At 51.3% G+C, this 22,116-nt stretch overlaps 1 protein-coding gene across 1 annotated transcript in view; it reads right to left on the bottom strand.

The window, feature by feature from the left end:
• Positions 1-14,657: 14,657 nt before the first annotated feature.
• MEI4 (meiotic double-stranded break formation protein 4) overlaps positions 14,658-22,116 on the bottom strand; it is an 88,092-nt gene continuing 80,633 nt past the window's right edge. Inside the window, exon 5 of the mRNA XM_054162545.1 lies at positions 14,658-14,725. Coding sequence (XP_054018520.1) covers positions 14,663-14,725 — 63 coding nt within the window. The 3' untranslated portion in view covers positions 14,658-14,662. The remainder of the gene's footprint in view (positions 14,726-22,116) is intronic.

Here is a 22,116-nt window from a genome sequence, read left to right as displayed (position 1 = left end):
ATGCCCTTTGGTGCCAGGCAATCACTTCTGTATCTTTTCTCCTGGGAGAGCTGATGCTGTGCTTAGCATAAACACATTACACAGCCTGCTGGTGCCTGTAAACCTGGGGAGCCCTGATAAGAGGGATTATCGTTGCCCCCTTTTTGTCTTGCAGAAGAATGAAGTTCACATTGCTGCCTTGGAGGAACACAGCCACTTCACATGTTCTCTTCAGCCCCTGAATGCATCCACCACCTCAGAGAGGACTCACAACCACTCCTGGCTATCTGCTTTGGATCTGTGAGGAGATGATCAGGCAGAGCCCTGAAACTTAATGCATTATTTGATTGCAATTAAGGGCAGCATGAATTTTGCAGCACTCCTTCTTTCCCCCCCCCTTCTCTATTTATTGAGAGTACAGCTTCAGCCTCCCCAGCAGGATGACAGGAAGGCAGTGATGCAAACTCCCAGCAGCTTACAGGATTAAAAATAAAACAGAATTAACCAGGTTGGAAGAGACCTCAGAGATCATCCAGTCCAACCTATCACCCAGCACCATCTCATCAACTAAACCATGGCACCAAGTGCCTCAGCCAGGCTCTTCTTAAACACCTGCAGTGATGGTGACTCCACCACCTCCCTGGGCAGCACATCCCAATGGCCAATCTCTCTTGCTGGGAAGAATTTCTTCCTCACATCCAGCCTGAACCTCCCCTGGCACAGCTTGAGACTGTGTCCTCTTGTTCTGGTGCTGCTTGCCTGGGGGAAGAGACCAACCCCCACCTGGCTGCTACCTCCCTTCAGGGAGCTGCAGACAGCAATAAGGTCTCCCCTGAGCCTCCTCTTCTGCAGGCTAAGCAACCCCAGCTCCCTCAGCCTCTCCTCACAGGGCTGTGCTCCAGACCCCTCCCCAGCTTTGTTGCCCTTCTCTGGACACCTTCCAGCAGCTCAAAATCTTTCCTAACCTGAGGGGCCCAGAACTGGACACAGGACTCCAGGTGTGGCCTAACCAGTGCCTAACCCTGACAATTCAGTGAACCTGTGCTCTCATCCAGCCATCTCCTGCCATCTCCATGTGAAGAGCTCTTAGAGCAAACATGAGGTGTCTCGAAATGAAAGCCATATCTATGGCCAGTTGGCCTTTTCCAATTAGCACTGCTGCAAAGTGGTAATTGGCACTGGAATTCTTTTTTGACACCTAGAGTACAAAAGCTTAGTTATGTCCAATCCAAGAGAGACATCAGCAGCTGAGTAGAGGAAAATCATAGCAGCTTAGGCAAAGAAGAGAGAGGATTCCCACTGAAGCTTGCTTCAGAGATATTCCAGCCCCTAACATTCTGTGATTCTCTTAGCTGAGCTCATGGCAAGGCATCCTGCTGCTTGGGAAGAGCCACACATTAAGCTAGATAGGAGGGAAGCCAAATGAAACCAAGAAGACAGGTAGAATCATAGAATAGTTAGGGTTGGAAGGGACCTCAAGGGTCAGCCAGTTCCAACCCCCCTGCCATGGGCAGGGACACCTCACACTACAGCAGGTTGCTCACAGCCACATCCAGCCTGGCTGCAAACACCTCCAGGGATGAGGCTTCCACCACCTCCCTGGGCAACCTGTGCCAGGCTCTCACCACCCTCATGGGGAACAACTTCTTCCTGACATCCAATCTGAATCTACCCATTTCTATTTTGTTTCCATCCCCCCCAGTCCTATCACTCCCTGGCACCCTCAAAAGTCCCTCCCCAGCTTTCTTGGAGCCCCCTTCAGATACTGCAAGGCCACAATGAGGTCTCCTGGGAGCCTTCTCCCCTCCAGATTGCACAACCCCAACTCCCTCAGTCTGTCCTCACAGCAGAGCAGCTCCAGCCCTCTGCTCCTCCTCGTGGCCCTTCTCTGGACACCTTGCAGCGCCTCCAGATCCTTCCTGTAATAGTGGCTCTAGATGTACAACACTGAGCTAAGCAAACCCAGGGTTAAGAGGTGCCAGTCTTCTACCTCTGATGGGCACTGCATACCCACAGGTCTGACTTGGGTGCAGAATGCTTCTCTGGGTGCAGCAACCATAGCAGGTATTGAATCATAGAATCAATAAGGTTAGAAAAGACCTCAGAGATCATCAAGTCCAACCTGCCACCCAACACCTCCTGACTAACTAAACCATGGCTCCAAGTGCCACATCCAAGCCTCTTTTGAACACCTCCAGGGATGGTGACCCCACCACCTCCCTGGGCAGCACATCCCAAGGGCCAATCTCTCTTGCTGGGGAGAACTTTCTCCTCACCTCCAGCCTAAACTTCCCCTGGCACATCTTGAGACTGTGTCCTCTTGTTCTGGTGCTGGCAGCTGAAAACACTTTGGCCACCTCAGCACATTTTGATGTCACAGCCAAAAGGGCATTTGGTGCTTTTTGCCTCTCTCTTTATGGCTTGCTAGTGAATAACAAAACTCCCTTCACATGACAGCATGCTAAGCACCTTTGGAGGCTAATTAAAAGCTTTATTGCTGTGTCAGCTATGAATTTGCCTCAGGGTTTGTATGTTTCAAGTCAATAGAGATTCTCTCTTAAATAATCCTCAAGGAGATAAGAGCAGCAACACAGCACTTGAGTGAACAGGGTAGATAAAGCTCTCAGAAAGCAGTTTTATCCCTTATTAACCTGGCAAAACCAGCACAGACTTCCAAAGGCATCCAGGGGGGGAAGCTTTTGAAACCAGAAGGGGAGCACTGAATATCTGAAGCATTTTGTTGTGATATCTAACACACAAACTGAATGCCACAGGAGGAAAGGTTGCCTCTAGCCCTTAGGTACAGATCTCTGCAAGTGCAGAGGAGGGCAAGGAAGCTGGGAAGGGCCTGGAGAAGAAATCTGATGGAGAGCAACTGAGAGAGTTGGGGATGGTTAGTGTGAAACAGAGGAGCCTGAGGGGAGACCTCACTGCTGTCTACAAGTCCATGAAAGGAGGTTGTGGAGAGGCTGCTGCTGGTCTCTTCTCACAGGGAATTAGTGCCACATCGAAAGAGAATGGCCTCAAGCTGCCACTGGGTAGGTTTAGATGGGACATTAGGTAGAAATATTTCCCAGCAAGAGTGGTCAGGGATTGGAATGTGCTGCCCAGGGAGGTGGTGGAGTCCCCAAGCCTGGCTGTGTTTCCAGGTGGTTTGGCTGTGGTGCTTGGGGCTCTGGTTTAGGGGTGACCCTTGCAGAGTAGGGTTCTGGGCTGGACTTGTGGATCCTGAGGGTCTTTTCCAGCCTGAATGTTTCTGGGATTCTGTGATCTCAGGTTTAGTTTCCTCTATTCACAGCCTGCCCACAGACAGCAGCACCTCTCCTTTGCTCTCACTAACTCATTCTTCAGTCATTCTAAGGCTTATTATGACAGATGGTGGTGATTAGGGAAGCCAGATGAGAGCACATATATCACGGGATCACAGTACCACTGTACACTGGAGATTGGAAGGGACCTCCAGAGATCATCCAGTCCAACCCCGCTGCCAGAGCAGCAGCACCCAGGGAATGCACAGGAATGCAGCCAGGTGGGCTTGGAAAGGCTCCAGAGAAGGAGACTCCACAACCTCTCTGGGCAGCCTGCTCCAGGACTCATTCTCCTCATTCTGAGCTGAAACCTTCTCTGCTCAAGTTTATCTCCATTGCTCCTTGGCTTCTTGCTGTGCAGCACCCACAAGAGCTTGGCCCCCTCCCCTTGACCCCCAGCCCTCAGCTCTTGAGAGACATTGATCAGATCCCTCTCAGCCTTCTCTTCTCCAGACTAAGCAGCCCCAGGGCTCTCAGTCTCTCTTCACAGGGCAGATGCTCAAGTCCCCTGAGCATCCTCCTGGCTTTCCATGGAACATGGACAGAGATGGTTTGGGAAGTTGAAGGAGCCAGAGACACCTGAGGGTCTGTCAGGTGCTCTCTTCAGGGTGTCAAGCCTGGGCTCCTCAGTTTAAGAAGGGCACTGAGACTCTTGAACGTGTCCAGAGGAGGGCAACAAAGCTGGGGAGGGATCTGGAGCACAGCCCTGGGAGGAGAGGCTGAGGGAGCTGGGGTTGCTTAGCCTGGAGAAGAGGAGGCTCAGGGGAGACCTTCTTGCTCTCTCCAACTCCCTGAAGGGAGGTTGTAGCCAGGTGGGGGCTGGTCTCTTCTGCCAGGCACCCAGCACCAGAACAAGAGGACACAGTCTCAAGCTGTGCCAGGGGAGGTTTAGGCTGCAGGTGAGGAGAAAGTTCTTCCCAGCTTGGCCATTGGGATGTGCTGCCCAGGGAGGTGGTGGGGTCGAGGCCCATGGAGATGTTCAATGACAGCCTGGCTGAGGCACTTAGTGCCATGGTCTGGCTGATTAATTAGGTTGGACTTGATGATCTCTGAGGTCTCTTCCAGCCTGGTCAATTCTGAGGAGCCTGAGCACTAAGCAAAGTGAAGAACTGGAATGACACTTCTCAGTGGCACAGAACCAAAAAGCTCTGCACAGAAGGAACTGGTTGGATTTTCCCTGCTTATCCAAGGAGGAAATGTGAGGATTCCACTCCTGCTGCAGCCTGAGAGCTCTGCCACCCTTCAGTGCTTTGAGAGGATTGTTTGGCAGCGTGAGTGATGCTGACTTTCTCCTGCCTTTCAGCAGCAAACACATGTTATTTTCCACTTATTGCTCTCTCTTCTTTGCTTGTCTAAAAGAAGATAAAAATGTGTCATTCTTTTTTCTTACTCAACTCCCAGCTCAAACATGCAAGTTGTTCCAGCTGAAAAACAAACAAACAGAAGAAACCTACTAGAGAAGTCTTCTTTTCAAGAGTCCTTGGACACTAGCAGTGAATCTTACATCAAATTTTGATGTCACAGGCTCACAGGATGTTAGGGGTTGGAAGGGACCTCTGGAGAGCTTCAAGTCCAACCCCTCTGCTAGAGCAGCAGCAGAGAATCCAGCACAGGTCACACAGGAACACATCCAGACAGGGCTGGGAAGGCTCCAGAGAAGGAGACTCCACAGCCTCTCTGGGCAGCCTGCTCCAGGGCTCTGTCACCCTCACAGTAAAGAAGCTCCTCCTCATGCTGAGGTGGAACCTCCTGTGCTGGAGTTTCTATCCATTGCTCCTTGTCCTGTCCCAGAGTGCAACTGAGCAGAGCCTGTCCCCTCCCTCCTGACCCCCAGCCCTCAGATATTTATAGACACTGATCAGATCCCTCTCAGTCTTCTCTTCTCCAGCCCCAGGTCCCTCAGCCTCTCCTCCCCAGGCCGTGCTGCAGTCCTTTCAGCATCCTCATAGGACTCTGTTGGACTCTCTCCAGCAGATCCCTGTCCCTCCTGAACTGGGGAGCCCAATAATGAACACAATACTCAAGATGAGGTCTCAGCAGGGCAGAGTAGAGAGGGAGGAGAACCTCCCTGGCTCTGCTGGACACACTCCTCTGAGTGCACCCCAGGATCCCCTTGGCCTTCTTGGCCCCCAGGGCACATTGCTGTCCCATGCAGACCTTGCTGGCCACCAGCACTCCCAGCTCCTTCTCCTTGGGGCTGCTCTCCAGCAGATCACCTCCCAGCTGTGCTGCTGCAGTTTATTCTTCCTGCCCAGGTGCAGGACTCTGCACTTGTCCTTGTTGAACCTCATTAAGCTCCACTGTGCCCAGCTCTCAGGCTGTCCAAGACTCTGAATGGGCACAGAGCCTCCAGGTGTCTCAGGCAAGCCTCCCAGTTTGGTATCATCAGCAAATTTGCTGAGCAGTCTGTCAATGTCATTGATGAAGATATTGAACAGAGCTGTACCCATCACTGAGTCCTGGGGAAAGATGCACAGCTCCTTCTTCCTGTCCCCACCATGTGCAAGCAGCTCCAAGGTCACCCTCACAGGGAAAAAAAACCTTCCTCCTGTTTCCATGGCACTTCCTCTGCCTCAGCTTCCACCACTGCCCCTTGTGCTGGCATTGGGCAGCCCCCAGCAGAGCCTGGCTCCAGCCTCTGGCCACTGCCCCTGCACAGCTTTAGCCCCAGCAAGGAGCTCACCTCTCAGGCTCCTCCAAGCCAAGCTCCAGAGCCCTCAGCTCCCTCAGGCTCTGCTCCTAAGGAAGATGTTCCACTGCCTTCAGCATTATTGAGTCTCTGTGCTGGACTCTCTCAAGCAGTTCCCCGAGGTCCTTCCTGACCTGAGGGGCCCAGAACTGGACACAATATTCCAGCTGCAGCCTCTAGTGTGAAACTTGAGGGGTTTCTAAAGCCACTGCCTGCTAAGTGAGCTCTGTGGCACAAATCTCTCTATCTCAGTTTGATTTTTGAGTGTTAATCACTACTCACCTGATGTCCACAAAGCTTTACTCCCACACAGGCTTTGTGCTCACAAAGTTTGCAGAGCTGACTTGGATTACTTTATTTCCTATCACCTATTTTCTCTCTGGTCTGTTTTGGTTTAGCACTTGTTTATAAAGCAGCCCTGAGGGAAAGGACTTGGGGGTGCTGATGGATGAGAAGCTGGACAGGAGCAGGCAGTGTGAGCTTGCAGCACAGAAGGCAAATCACAGCCTGGGCTGCATCAAAAGATGTGTGGCCAGCAGAGACAGAGAGGTGATTCTGCCACTCTGCTCTGCTCTGCTGAGACCTCAGCTGGAGCACTGTGTGCAGCTCTGGAGCCCTCAACATAGGAAGGAGATGGAGCTGATGGAGAGGCTTCAGAGGAGGGCCATGAAAATGATCAAGGGGTTGGAGCAGCTCTGCTAGGAGGACAGGCTGAGGGAGCTGGGGGTGTTCAGCCTGGAGAAGAGAAGGCTCCAGGGAGACCTAAGAGCAGCCTGCCAGGACCTGAAGGTGGCTACAAGAAGGATGGAGAGAGACTGTTTGCAAAGGCCTATAATGATAGGATGAGGGACAATGGCTTCAAACTAGAGCAGAGCAGATTTAGTTTGGATGTCAGGAAGAAGTTCTTTACTCTCAAGGTGGTGGAACACTGGAACAGGTTGCCCAGGGACATGGTTGAGGCTCCTTCCCTGTGGATATTCAAGGTGAGGCAAGCTGATCATGTTGGGGATGTCCCTGCTGACTGCAGGGAGGTTGGACTGGGTGAGCTTTGGAGGTCCCCTCCACGCTGGACCATGCCATGCTTCTGTGATTTCATGTACTTCCAGCTCAGACTCTGCAGGTGTATTTTCACACCCCAGTCAACTTCTCTCATTCAGAAAATCATAGAATCACAGAATCAGCCAGGTTGGAAAAGACCTCAGAGATCATCCAGTTCAACCTATCACTTAATACCCAACACCTCCTGACAACTAAACCATGGCTCCTAGTGCCACATCCAAGCCTTTTGTGAACACCTCCAGGGATGGGGACTCCACCACCTCCCTGGGCAGCACATCCCAATGGCCAATCTCTCTTGCTGGGAAGAGCTTTCTCCTCACCTCCAGCCTGAACTTGCCCTGGCACAGCATGAGACTGTGTCCTCTTGTTCTGGTGCTGGGTGCCTGGGAGAAGAGACCAACCCCCACCTGGCTACAACCTCCTTTCAGGTAGTTGTAGACAGCAATGAGGTCTCCCCTGAGCCTCCTCTTCTCCAGGCTAAACAGCTTAGAGCAAGACTATTTCAGCACTAGGTGTTAGAAAAAACCCCAAGCCTTTAGTCTTGAAGTGCTTCAGTAAAATGCTGATCATCAAGGGTTTCATTCAGCAGCTCAGATTCCACTAAGCACAGCTCAAAGTCACTTTAGATATGTCAACAGCTAATTCCATAGGAACAAATGTTGCTCAGTAATGAGCCAGAGCCCTCTCTGCTCCAGCCCTTTGAAGAGAGAAGCTGCAGTTCTATCAGAACAGAATCCTCTGATACCACAGCCACCAAGTTTGCCTCTCTCTCAAAGCTTTGCCTGATGCCTCACTGACTTCTGTTTCCTCCTGGATAAATTATGTCCTAATTAGTGCCGAGCTTGGCTGCAGAGAAAGAGCTTTCTCTCCCTCAAATGTTTCTCTTTTCATGTTTCTGCTTTCCAGCAGCAGGCTGTCTGCAAGCCGTGCTGCTCCCCATCAAATTTGCCACCTCATTTATCTGGGACAAAATGCTAAGGTAATGATGAAGGGTGTGGAAATTGCTGTAATTATGCCACAAGTCTGTGGATTTACTTTATTGTCTCACAGCTGCCTGAGCTTTATTTAAAGCCAGGGCTCGTTAGCAAGCAGTTGAAGTTGCTGAATTTATGAAGGCTCTTACATGGAGTTCCTTAGAGTCAGAGAATTGTCAGGGCTGGAAGGGACCTCAAGGAGCAGCCAGTTCCAACCCCCCTGGCCAGGGGCAGGGACACCTCACACTACAGCAGGTTGCTCACAGCCACATCCAGCCTGGCTGCAAACACCTCCAGGGATGAGGCTTCCACCACCTCCCTGGGCAACCTGTGCCAGGCTCTCACCACCCTCACGGGGAACAACTTCTTCCTCACATCCAATCTGAATCTCCCCACTTCTAGTTTTGCTCCATCCCCCCCAGTCCTGTCACTCCCTGACACCCTCAGAAGTCCCTCCCCAGCTTTCTTGTAGCTCCCTTCAGATCCTGGAAGGCCACAATGAGGTTTCCTCAGAGCCTTCTCTTCTCCAGCCTGCACAACCCCAGCTCCCTCAGTCTGTCCTCACAGCAGAGCAGCTCCAGCCCTCTGCTCCTCCTCGTGGCCCTTCTCTGGACACCTTCCAGCACCTCCAGATCCCTCCTGTTATAGAGGCTCCTTCCAGTACAGTAGGAATGATGAATCACACAGTATCACAGAATCACCAAGGTTAGAAGAGACCTCAGAGATCATCAAGTCCAACCTGTCACCACAGTCCTCATGACTAAATCATGGCACCAAGTGCCATGTCCAATCCCCTCAGAGAAAACAGGTCCCTAACCTACACCCAAGCTCAAGCTTTTTACTCTTCTCCAATCTGGACAAGGCAAGATATTAAACCTGTTTCTGTTACCTAATCAGCCTTAGTTTCACAGAATCACAGGATGTTAGGGGCTGGAAGGGACCTCCAAAGCTCATCCAGTCCAAGCCCCCTGCCACAGCAGGAGCACCTAGAGCAGATCACACAGCAACACATCCAGGTGGGGCTGGAATATCTCCAGAGAAGGAGACTCCACAACCCCCCTGGGCAGCCTCTCCCAGGCTTCTGTCACCCTCACATGGAAAAAATTCTTCCTCCTGTTTCCATGGCACTTCCTCTGCCTCAGCTTCCACCACTGCCCCTTGTGCTGGCATTGGGCAGCCCCCAGCAGAGCCTGGCTCCAGCCTCTGGGCACTGCCCCTGCACAGCTTTAGCACCAGCAAGGAGCTCACCTCTCAGGCTCCTCCAAGCCAAGCTCCAGAGCCCTCAGCTCCCTCAGCCTCTCCTCATAAGGAAGATATTCCACTGCCTTCATAATTTTTGTGACTCTGTGCTGGAGTCTTTCAAGCAGTTCCCTGAGGTCCTTCTTCACAGAATCACCAAGGTTGGAAGAGACCTCAAAGATCATCAAGTCCAACCTGTCACCACGAACCCCATGACTAAACCATGGCACCAAGTGCCATGTCTAATCCCCTCTTGAACACCTTCTTGAACTGAGGGGCCCAGATCTGGACACAATATTCCAGATGTGACCACACTAGGGCAGAGTAGATGGGGAGAAGAACCTCTCTGGACCTACTAACCGACCACAGCCCTTCTCATCCACCTCAGAATGGCACTGGCCTTCTTGGCCACAGGAGCACATTGCTGGGCTGCCTCTTTGTCTCTCACAACACAGCCATTCATGCTGTGATTAAGAGCTCATTTAACCTGGTATTGCACATCTGATGAGTAAAACTTTTGCCCACATTTCATAGAATCAAGCAGGTTGGAAAAGTCCTCAGAGATCATCCAGTCCAACCTATTACCTAATACCAAACACCTCCTGACAACTAAACCATGGCTTCCAGTGCCACATCCAATCCCTTCTTGAACACCTCCAGGGATGGTGACTCCACCACCTCCCTGGGCAGCACATCCCAAGGGCCAATCTCTCTTGCTGGGAAGAATTTTCTCCTCACCTCCAGCCTAAACCTCCACTGGCACAGCTTGAGACTGTGTCCTCTTGTTCTGGTGCTGGGTGCCTGGGAGAAGAGACCAACCCCCACCTGGCTACAACCTCCCTTCAGGGAGTTGGAGAGAGCAAGGAGGTTTCCCCTGAGCCTCCTCTTCTGCAGGCTAAGCAACCCCAGCTCCCTCAGCCTCTCCTCACAGGGCTGTGCTCCAGACCCCTCCCCAGCCTTCTTGACCTTCTCTGGACACCTTCAAGTGTCTCAATGTCCTTCTTAAACTGAGGAGCCCAGAACTGGACACAGAAAGAAGAACTGGACACCCAGTTCTTCCACAAGTCCCAGCCCAGAACAGGACACATTCAAGAAACCTTTCTCAACAGAAATTTAGTTATTTTAATTAAAACTTCCCTGGAAGGAAAATAAATAAGTAAGTAAATAACTAAGTAAGTGAGTAAAGAATTAACTAAATAAGTGAGTAAATAAGTGAGTAAATAAGTAAGTAAAGAAGTAAGTAAAAATTCAGTAAAAAAGTAAGTAAATAAGTAAGCAGTGAGTAAAGAAGTGAGTAAATAAGCAGTGAGTAAAGAAGTGAGTAAAGAAGTAAATAAGTGAGTAAATAAGTAAGCAGTGAGTAAATAAGTGAATAAGTGAGTAAATAAGTGAATAAGTGAGTAAATAAGTGAATAAGTGAGTAAATCAGTAAAGAAGTAAAGGAGTGAGTAAAAAAGTGAGTAAAGAAGTAAAGGAGTGAGTAAAAAAGTGAGTAAAGAAGTAAAGGAGTGAGTAAAAAAGTGAGTAAAGAAGTAAAGGAGTGAGTAAAAAAGTGAGTAAAGAAGTAAAGGAGTGAGTAAAAAAGTGAGTAAAGAAGTAAAGGAGTGAGTAAAAAAGTGAGTAAAGAAGTAAAGGAGTGAGTAAAAAAGTGAGTAAAGAAGTAAAGGAGTGAGTAAAAAAGTGAGTAAATAAGTAAAGAAGTGAGTAAAGAAGTAAATAAGTAAGCAGTGATTAAAGGAGTAAAGAAGTGAGTAAAGAAAATAAGTGAGCAAATAAGTAAGCAGTGAGTAAAGAAGTGAATAAGTGAGTAAAGAAGTGAATAAGTGAGTATGTAAAGAAGTAAAAGAGTAAATAAGTGATTAAATGAGTAAATAAAGAAGTGAGTAAAGAAGTGAGTAGAGAAGTAAAGAAGTGAGTAGAGAAGTAAAGAAGTGAGTAGAGAAGTAAGCAGTGAGTAAAGAAGTGATTAAATGAGTAAAGAAGTGAGTAAATAAGTGAGTAAAGAAGTAAATAAGTAAGCAGTGATTAAAGGAGTAAAGAAGTGAGTAAAGGAGTAAAGAAGTGAGTAAAGGAGTAAATAAGTGAGTAAAGGAGTAAATAAGTGAGTAAAGAAGTAAGCAGTGAGTAAAGAAGTAAGCAGTGAGTAAAGAAGTGAGTATGTAAACAAGTAAAGAAGTAAGTAAAGGACTAAATAAGTGATTAAATGAGTAAATAAATAAAGAAGTGAGTAAAGAAGTGAGTAAAGAACTAAAGAAGTGAGTAAAGAAGTGAGTAAATAAGTAAATAAGCAAGCAGTGAGTAAAGGAGTAAATAAGTGAGCAAAGAAGTGAGTGAGTAAAGTGAGTAAAGAAGTAAATAAGTGAGTAAAGAAGTCAGTAAAGAAGTAAGTAAGCAAAGAAGTAAGTAAAGAAGTAAGTAAAGAAGTGAGTAAATAAGTAAGTAAAGAAGTAAATAAGTAAGTAAAGAAGTAAGTGAATCAATGAGTAAATAAGTGAATCAGTGAGTAAATAGGAGAATCAGTGAGTAAATAAGTGAGTAAATAAGTACATAAGGCAGGAAGGAAACAAGTCTGGAAATAAGTCAGTCAATCAGCCTTGTCTTTCAGGTAGAGATTTCCCTGCAAGAGAAATGTTTTCCTCCCGAGCTCCCAGCCAGCTCTATTTAACTGCTGGAGGGGAGGGGGGGGTTGTGGGGGTGAGGGGAGCTGTTTGCTGCTATAAATCCTGCACAGCACTTAAGGATAATTTGTGGAGCAATTAAAAGAGCTCCTAAGATATTTATTCTTTTGCTTTTATGGTGTACAATTCTGTTCCTTCCAGCAGAGCATCATTAAGGAGGAAGCTTGTTTGCCCTTGCAAGTGCAGCTTGTTAAACATGAAGGCAAAATGCAAGTGGCAGGCAATAAAGGGCAGATTAAGGGACAAATGAGATGTCCAAGGAGTTGTTTATGAGTGGAGCTGGTTTTGTGTGTCTGTGTGTGCTCAGCTTCTGCAGTTCTTGTTCTGGGCCCCTCAGTTTAGGAAGGAGGTTGACTTGCTGGAAGGTGTCCAGAGAAGGGCAACAAAGTTCGTGAGGGGCTTGGAGCACAGCCCTGTGAGGAGAGGCTGAGGGAGCTGGGGCTGCTTAGCCTGGAGGAGAGGAGACTCAGGGGTGACCTTCATGCTCTCTACTACTCCCTGAAGGGAGGTTGTAGCCAGGCAGAGGTTGGTCTCTTCTCCCAGGCAACCAGCACCAGAACAAGAGCACACAGTCTCAGGCTGCGCCAGGGGAAGTTTTGGCTGGGGGTTAGGAGGAAGTTTTACACGGAGAGAGAGATTGGCCATTGGAATGTGCTGCCTGGGGAGGTGGTGGAGTCACCATCACTGGAGGTGTGCAGGAGGAGACTTGATGGGGTGCTTGGTGCCATGGGTGAGTTGATTAGGTGGTGTTGGATGATAGGTTGGACATGATGATCTTGAAGGTCTCTTCCAACCTGGTTTATTCTGCCCTATTCTATTCTATGAGCTCAGAGAAACTGTTGAGGGCCACATGCTTGAGTGACAGTTTTAAATGCAATCTTAAATGTGCAGGGTTAGGGTTAAGTAAAACAGTAGTGAGTGCTGAAGTTGGGGATTGGCTCCCCAGCTCAAGAGGGAAAGAGTCCAGCAGAAGGCTACAGGGATGCTGAGGGGACTGGAGCACTGCCCTGTGAGAAGAGGCTGAGGGACCTGGGGCTGGTTAGTCTGGAGAAAAGATGACTGAGAGGGGAGCTGATCAATGTCTATTGATAGCTGAGGGCTGGGGGTCAAGAGGGAGGGGACAGGCTCTGCTCAGTTGCACTCTGGGATAGGACAAGGGGCAATGGATATAAACTGCAGCACAGGAGGTTCCACCTCAACATGAGGAGGAACTTCTTCCCTGTGAGGGTCACAGAACCCTGGAGCAGGCTGCCCAGAGAGGTTGTGGAGCCTCCTTCTCTGGAGCCTTTCCAGCCCCATCTGGATGTGTTCCTGTGTGACCTGTGCCGGATTCTGTGGTCCTGCTCTAGCAGGGGGGGTTGGACTCAATGACCTTTGGAAGTCCATTCCAACCCCTAACATCCTGTGAGCTGTGATCTGAGGGTCCAGAGAAAAAATTAGACTGAAGTGCTGGGTCATTATTTTAGCCTTAATTGATAAGGAATTTAAGCCCATGCTCAATTATTTTGCAAGTCACTGAGGGCTGACTGCTTTGGTCCAGGACTGGTCTGTATTTACTGCCTTTCCCAAGTCTCTCTCAGTCTACAGTAATAAAAGAAGCCTAAAAGTAACCATGTCAAATTTAACAGGTATGGGGGAAGCAGGTTCCAGCTCTATAAACATTTATCTTCCTCTTCTCTGCTGTGAGAGTGCTGCAACAGGCTGCCCAGAGAGGTTGTGGAGTCTCCTTCTCTGGAGGATCACAGAATCAATAAGGTTGGCAAAGACCTCAGAAATCATTAAGTCCAAACTATCACCTCATGACTAACTAAACCATGGCTCCAAGTGCCACATCCAGTCCCCTCTTGAACACTTCCAGGGATGGTGACTCCACCACCTCCCTGGGCAGCACATCCCAAGGGCCAATCTCTCTTGCTGGGAAGAACTTTCTCCTCACCTCCAGCCTAAACCTCCCCTGGCACAGCTTGAGACTGTGTCCTCTTGTTCTGGTGCTGGGTGCCTGGGAGAAGAGACTAAGCCCCACCTGGCTCCAACCTCCCTTCAGGGAGTTGTAGAGAGCAATAAGCTCTCCCCTGAGCCTCCTCTTCTGCAGGCTAAGCAACCCCAGCTCCCTCAGCCTCTCCTCACAGGAAACTTTCCAGCCCCATCTGGATGTGTTCCTGAGTGAGCTCTGCTGGATTCTCTGGTCCTGCTCTGGCAGGGGGGCTGGACAGGGAGATCTCCGGAGATCCCTTCCAACCCCTAACACCCTGTGATGAGACCACTAAGCACGACTTAGGGGTTGTTTATGCTCAAGGTGAGGAGCTTTTATGCTGCTAATGTTTCTGCATAAGCTTTGCTATTTTGAGAGCATGAAAGCAATGCAGTTCCAGCTCTGTAATTAAGGGGCTTCAGCCACCCCTTTTCCTCCCAGCTGTTGTTCAGGTGACAGAGAGGAAGGACACAAGCCAAAGGTAACAGAGAACAAAGCCTTTATTGATCAAAATCACCACTCCTGAAGGGAGGTCATAGCCAGGTGGGGGTCAGTCTCCTCTCCCAGGCAACCAGCAGCAGAACAAGAGGACACGGTCTCAAGCTGTGCCAGGGGAAGATTAGGCTGGAGGTGAGGAGAAAGTCCTTCCCAGATTGGGTATTGGGATGTGCTGCCCAGGGAGGTGGTGGAGTCACCATCACTGGAGGTGTTCCAGAAAGGCTTGGATGTGGCTCTTGGAGCCATTGTTTAGTTGCCAGGAGGTGTTAGGTCACAGGTTGGACTGGATGATCTCTGAGGTCTTTTCCAACCTGGTTGATTCTGTGGCTCTAACCAGTGAAGATGTGAGAGGAAAAATAGAGGAGAAAACAATATATTATATTATCTTATCTCTAAGACAACTTCTCTTGGAGCTAGGACTCTACTTCAGTGCTTCCACTCCCTACACTTCAAGTAAAGACTCACTTCTGCTGAGCAATTGCACTGAGATAGCCAAACCCTGTCCCCACATCCAGCAGGCTTTTACATGGCTCTTATGCCAATCATTTGTATTCACTCTTCAACTGCATGGAATCATTTCATTGCTTATGGCAACACACAGAAGACCTTTTGAAAGTGAGGCAGCTTCAAATCCAAAAGCCATCAGTTCATCAGAGCTACCCTAGTGTGTTTTGACTTCGATGTACAGGGGGGGGAAAGATTAAATATGCCCTTAAAGATGCTGGCTTGGTCTAGTGGAAAGTGTCCCTGCCCTGGGGCTAGGTCATGGAGCCATAGAATCAGAGTTGGAAATGGTCTTTAAGGGTCATCTAGCTTAAGCCTCCTGCCTCCCCCACCAACAGCCTTCATCTTCCCAAAGTAGCTCCTGCTCCTCCACCAACCCTCCAGCCCTTCATCTTACAAAGCACCCCCTCCACCACCCTCCCCTCCCCGCCTGAGCAGCCCCTGCTCCCCCTCCACCACCCTCCCCTCCTGAGCAGCCCCTGCTTCCCCTCCACCACCCTCCCCTCCCCTCCCGAGCAGCCCCTGCTCCCCCTCCACCACCCTCCCCTCCCTGCCTGAGCACCCCCTGCTCCCCCTCCACCACCCTCCCCTCCCTGCCTGAGCACCCCCTGCTCCCCCTCCACCACCCTCCCCTCCCCTCGTGAGCAGCCCCTGCTCCCCCTCCACCACCCTCCCCTCCCGAGCAGCCCCTGCTCCCCCTCCACCACCCTCCCTTCCCCGCCCGAGCAGCCCCTGCTCCCCCTCCACCACCCTCCCTTCCCCGCCCGAGCAGCCCCTGCTCCCCCTCCACCACCCTCCCTTCCCCGCCTGAGCACCCCCTGCTCCCCCTCCACCACCCTCCCCTCCCCGCCTGAGCACCCCCTGCTCCCCCTCCACCACCCTCCCCTCCCGAGCAGCCCCTGCTCCCCCTCCACCACCCTCCCTTCCCTGCCCGAGCAGCCCCTGCTCCCCCTCCACCACCCTCCCCTCCCTGCCTGAGCACCCCCTGCTCCCCCTCCACCACCCTCCCTTCCCTGCCCGAGCAGCCCCTGCTCCCCCTCCACTACCCTCCCCTCCCTGCCTGAACACCCCCTGCTCCCCCTCCACCACCCTCCCTTCCCTGCCCAAGCAGCCCCTGCTCCCCCTCCACCACCCTCCCCTCCTAAGCAGCCCCTGCTCCCCCTCCACCACCCTCCCCTCCCCTCCTGAGCAGCCCCTGCTCCCCCTCCACCACCCTCCCCTCCCCTCCTGAGCAGCCCCTGCTCCCCCTCCACCACCCTCCCCTCCCTGCCTGAGCAGCCCCTGCTCCCCCTCCACCACCCTCCCCTCCCTGCCTGAGCAGCCCCTGCTCCCCCTCCACCACCCTCCCCTCCCTGCCTGAGCAGCCCCTGCTCCCCCTCCACCACCCTCCCCATTTTTGCACCCACCCCAGAGCCAGGAACAAGACCTTCAACCAGCCAAGAGAGCACCCAGAGGAGCTCAGCCCCAGCAAGGAACCAGTGCCAGCACCAGTGGAGCAGTCAGCAATGTTGGCCCTAACAACCGGGGGGCCACCAGGCCCCCCGGCCTTTGTTGTCACCACCACCAACACCCAGTGTGCACCAGGGGCACTCACCAGGGATGAGAGGAGGATCCTCAGCCCCGAGGGGCTCAGCTTAGGGCTGCTGCCCTTCCTGGGGGGGATTAAATAGGGGAGTGGGTGGGGAGGGCCAAGTGGCCACACCTGGGGTGGGAGGAGACAGCACCAGAGCCCAGGTGCTGTGGGTTTGAGGGGGAAAAGGGGTGGGAAAAGGGCAGACAGTGAAACCAGTGCTGTTCAGAAAGAATGGATAGTAAATAGAATGAATGAATGTGCTGCCCAGGGAGGTGGGGGAGTCACAGCCCCTGGGTGTGTTAAATAAAGGCTTGGCTGTGGCACTTGGAGCCATGGCTCAGTTGTCAGGAGGTGCTGGGCAATAGGTTGGCCTTCATGGTTGCTGAGGTCTCTTCCAACCTGGTTGATTCTAGGATAACAGTCAAATAGGAATTATTGTGATTACTGGATCATAGACTCATAGAATCAAGAAGGTTGGAAAAGACCTCAGAGATCATCAAGTCCAAGTCATCACCCAACAGCTCCTGACTAAACCAGGGATGCTTCATTTGGCTGCTTTCAGGATGCTCCACTACTCTTGGGTATTAGGTAAGTTATTGACATGGTTTTGGTAGGTCAGTACTAAGTTCAATAAGCAACAAACCCCCACACACCTTCTGCTAAGGGAATTGTACAGCTGTTAGCTCAGCAAACTCTTTCTTCCAGCCCAGAGGGGGGCTTTGGGGGTTGCTTGCCCACCCATCTGTGTGTAGGGGAGGGGGCTTGCTTCTGAGGGCAGGCTGTGTGAAGCCAGGACATTGCTGGGCAAAAGAGGAGCCAATGGGTTCAGCTGGCAGAATACAGAGCAGAATACAGAATTAACCAGCTTGGAAAAGACCTCTGAGATCATCCAGTCCAAGCTCTCACCCAACACCATCTCATCAACTAAACCATGGCACCAAGGCTCTTCCTAAACACCTCCAGGGATGGGGACTCCACCACCTCCCTGGGCAGCACAACCCAATGGCCAATCTCTCTGTCTGGGAAGAATTTCTTCCTAACATCCAGCCTGAACCTCCCCTGGCACAGCTTGAGACTGTGTCCTCTTGTTCTGCTGCTGCAGGGAGGTCATTCTGCCCCTGTACACCGCACTGGTTAGGCCACACCATGAGTCCTGTGTCCATGGTGTGGTCCTCTGCCATGGTGTGGTGGATTTTCAGGTGTGCTCCTTGAGGGTGTACTGAATTCCCCCCTTCAGCCTTCACCTGAAAAGTCCTGGTTTGTCTGAGACTCTTTTGGGGGTGAAGCAGCACTGGAGGTGTTTAAGAAGAGCCTGGCTGAGGCACTTGGTGCCATGGTTTAGTTGATTGGATGGTGTTGGGTGAGAGGTTGGACTTGATGATCTCAGAGGTCTTTTCCAACCTGGTTCATTCTGGATTCTGTATGAGCACTTTCTGCTTTAACCTCTGCAGGTCGAAATAGAAGGGGGGTGGGGGGTGGGAAATAGGGCAGCAGATACTTAATAACTTCAGTAATAGACTGCTCCACAACTGCACTCAGAGCACCCATTTAGCCTCCTCAATTCCATCATCACCTCTGAGTGGACTGCACTCCAGGTGAACCTGGGGTTAGCAGTGATCCAAAGACAAGTTTCTGCCATCAATTATTCTGAATGTCAATTCGATTCCACACAGCAAGGGGCCAGAGAGGAGCAGTGAGAGCAGCAGCTACCAGAAGAGCAATCAGACAGTTTCTTGCTGCAGATTCCATTTTTTCCTGAGATATAAAACTGCTTTGACTTCAGGAGTTAATGGATGGGTGGATGCATGTACAACCAACCCTGGGTCCAGTCTGGGGCTCCCCAGCTGAGGAGAGACAGAGACCTGCTGGAGAGAGTCCAAGGGAGTGCCAGGAGGATGCTTAGGGGACTTGAGCCACATCCAGCCTGACCACAAAAATCTCCAGAGATGAGGCTTCCACCACTTCCCTGGGCAACCTGTGCCAGAGTCTCATCACTCAGGACAGAGACCTGCTGGAGACTGTCCAAGGGAGAGCCTCGAGGATGATTAAGGGACTTGAGCATCTCCCCTGGGAAGAGAGACTGAGAGCCCTGGGGCTGTTTAGCCTGGAGAAGGCTGAGAGGGATCTGATCGATGATCCTCAAGAGCTGAGGGCTGGGGGTCAAGGGGAGGGGGCCAAGCTCTTGTGGGTGCTGCACAGCAATAAGCCAAGGAACAATGGAGACAAACTTGACCAGAGAAGACTGAAAGGACATTGTGGAGAGGCTGCTGCTGGTCTCTTGTCACAGTTAATTAGTGACAGAACAAGAGGGAATGGCCCCAAGCTGCCACCGGGTAGGTTTAGACTGGACATTAGGATGGTGCACAGTAATAAGACAAGGAACAAGAGGTACAAGCTTGAGCAGAGAAGGTTCCAGCTCCACAAGAGGACTTCTTTGGTGTGAGGGTGAGGGAGCCCTGGAGCAGGCTGCCCAGAGAGGTTGTGGAGTCTCCTTCCCTGAAGCCTTTCCAAGCCCACCTGGCTGCATTCCTGTGCAGAGTCCCCTGGGTGCTGCTGCTCTGGCAGGGGGGTTGGACTGGATGATCTCTGGAGGTCCCTTCCAACCTCCAATGTCCTGTGGTGCTGTGGCTTTGATGCTTTGCACCGAAGCAATCAGTGCAACACCTCCCCAGCCCTCTCTCTGCGCAGGAGGCTTGTTTGTTTTCCTCTGTCACGATTAACTCTCTGCATTCATTCCACAACTCAACCATTTCAGGAGCAACATTCGTGGTGATCCATGGCTTGATTCCCTCACGCTTGGATGTGGTATGTTCATTGTTGTCTTTGGTTTTCGGTGTTGATTAGCTGAATAGCTTAGAGCAACTGAGCCCCGGCCATCGCTATTGTTATTCACGGCTTCCTTTCATCATAATCTCTGCACAGACAAAGCCTTAATCTTTCTAATTACATCACTGAGTCCAAGATGCCAAAGCAGCAGCACCCAGAGGAGTCTGCACAGCAAGGCGTCCAGCTGGGGTTGGAAAGGCTCCAGAGAAGGAGACTCCACAACCTCTCTGGGCAGCCTGCTCCAGGGCTCCCTCACCCTCACCCCAAAGAAGTTTCTCCTCCTGTGGAGCTGAAACCTTCTCTGCTCAAGTTTGTCTCCATTGCTCCTTGGCTTCTTGCTGTGCAGCACCCAAAAGAGCTTGGCCCCCTCCCCCTGACCCCCAGCCCTCAGCTCTTGAGAGACATTGATCAGATCCCTCTCAGCCTTCTCCTCTGCAGGCTAAACAGCCCCAGGGCTCTCAGTCTCTCTTCCCAGGGGAGATGCTCAAGTCCCCTAAGCATCCTCCTGGCTCTGCCTTGGACTCTCTCCAGCAGCTCTCTGTCTCTCCTGAACTGGAGAGCCCCAAACTGGACCCAGGATTGCAGCTGTGGTCTCAGCAGGGCAGAGCAGAGGGGGAGAATTAATGCCCTGTCTGTTACAACAGCCTTGAGCCTGAACAGCCATTCTCAATGGAGCTCTTTGAGTCAGTGAGTCCACCCAAAGAGGCAGTGAGCTAATTTTTGGTTGCTGTTGTTGCTAATTGCCTAGAAATAATGAGATCAAAGTCATTTGGTGTCCTGGGCTAAACATCATCCTGAGCCTCTGAGCTCGGCCTTGGACAGCAAGGAGCTTGCTCAGAGCTTAATTCAAGATTGATTTACCCAGCAGAGCTTAGGGGCCATCAGAAAATGTCAGCAGCCTTTGACCCAAGAGCTAAATAAGCCTCTTTTGTTTGTTTGTTAGATTGGGCTTTGTGGGGGGTTGGTTTGTTGGGTTTGGGTTTGGTTTGGGGTTTTTTGTTTGCATTGGTTTGGTGGTTTATTTTATCTTCTCTTTTCTTTTCTTTCCTTTTCTCTTTTCTTTTCCCTTCTCCCTTCCCTTCCCTTCCCTTCCCTTCCCTTCCCTTCCCTTCCCTTCCCTTCCCTTCCCTTCCCTTCCCTTCCCTTCCCCCTTCCCCCTTCCCCCTTCCCCCTTCCCTTCCCTTCCCTTCCCTTCCCTTCCCTTCCCTTCCCTTCCCTTCCCTTCCCTTCCCTTCCCTTCCCTTCCCTTCCCTTCCCTTCCCTTCCCTTCCCTTCCCTTCCCTTCCCTTCCCTTCCCTTCCCTTCCCTTCCCTTCCCTTCCCTTCCCTTCCCTTCCCTTCCCTTCTCTTCCCTCTTCTCTCTTCTCTTCTCTTCTCTTCTCTTCTCTTCTCTTCTCTTCTCTTCTCTTCTCTTCTCTTCTCTTCTCTTCTCTTCTCTTCTCTTCTCTTCTCTTCTCTTCTCTTCTCTTCTCTTCTCTTCTCTTCTCTTCTCTTCTCTTCTCTTCTCTTCTCTTCTCTTCTCTTCTCTTCTCTTCTCTTCTCTTCTTCTCCTCTTCTCTCCTCTCCTCAAGTCTCCTCTCTCTTTTTCAGTTCCCTCCTCACCCCGGATCACAGAAAGGTAAGGGCTGGAAGGGACCTCCCAAGCTCACCCAGTCCAACCTCCCTGCCAGAGCAGGAGCACCGAGAGCAGCTCACACAGGAACACAGCCAGGTGGCTTTAGAATATCTCTGAAGCAAGCTTCAGTGGGAATCCTCTCTCCTCTTTGCCTAAGCTGCTATGATTTTCCTCTACTCAGCTGCTGATGTCTCTCTTGGATTGGACATAACTAAGCTTTTGTACTCTAGGTGTCAAAAAAGAATTCCAGTGCCAATTACCACTTTGCAGCAGTGCTAATTGGAAAAGGCCAACTGGCCATAGATATGGCTTTCATTTCGAGACACCTCATGTTTGCTCTAAGAGCTCTTCACATGGAGATGGCAGGAGATGGCTGGATGAGAGCACAGGTTCACTGAACTGTCAGGGCTGGAAGGGACCTCAAGGCTCAGCCAGTTCCAAGCCCCCTGCCGTGGGCAGGGACACCTCACACTACAGCAGGTTGCTCACAGCCACAGCCAGCCTGGCCTCAAAACCTTCCAGGCATGCTTATTGATGGTGGAGGATAAAGAAGCCTCAGGCTGTTGTGCATTGCTTTGCCAGACCATGCACACCCTTCTGCTGCCCTGAGATGGGAGTCCCAGTGGACAGCAAGCTCTGCATGGGACAGCAATGTGCCCTGGTGGTGAAGGGAGCCAATGGGGTCCTGGGGTACAGCAAGAAAAGTGTGGCCAGCAGGGCTAGGGAGGGTCTGCTCCCCCTCTGCTCTGCCCTGCTGAGAGCACAGCTGCAATCCTGGGTCCAGTTTGGGGCTCCCCAGGTGAAGAGAGGCAGAGACCTGCTGCAGAGAGTCCAAGGGAGAGCCAGGAGGATGCTTAGGGGACTTGAGCATCTCCCCTGGGAAGAGACACTGAGAGCCCTGGGGCTGCTTAGGCTGGAGAAGAGAAGGCTGAGAGGGATCTGATCAATGTCTCTCAAGAGCTGAGGGCTGGGGGTGAAGGGGAGGGGGCCAAGCTCTTTTGGGTGCTGCACAGCAAGAAGCCAAGGAGCAATGGAGACAAACTTGAGCAGAGAAGGTTTCAGCTCAGAATGAGGAGAAGCTTTGCAGTGAGGGTGAGGGAGCTCTGAAGCAGGCTGCCCAGAGAGGTTGTGGAGTCTCCTTCTCTGGAGCCTTTCCAACCCCACCTGGATGCATTGCTGTGCAGCCTGCCCTGGGTGCTGCTG

Source organism: Dryobates pubescens, chromosome 6 (assembly GCF_014839835.1).
Source record: "Dryobates pubescens isolate bDryPub1 chromosome 6, bDryPub1.pri, whole genome shotgun sequence".
Lineage (NCBI taxonomy): Eukaryota > Metazoa > Chordata > Aves > Piciformes > Picidae > Dryobates > Dryobates pubescens.
Note: the sequence above shows the minus strand (reverse complement) of the source record. Positions and strands in the feature narration are given on the sequence as shown.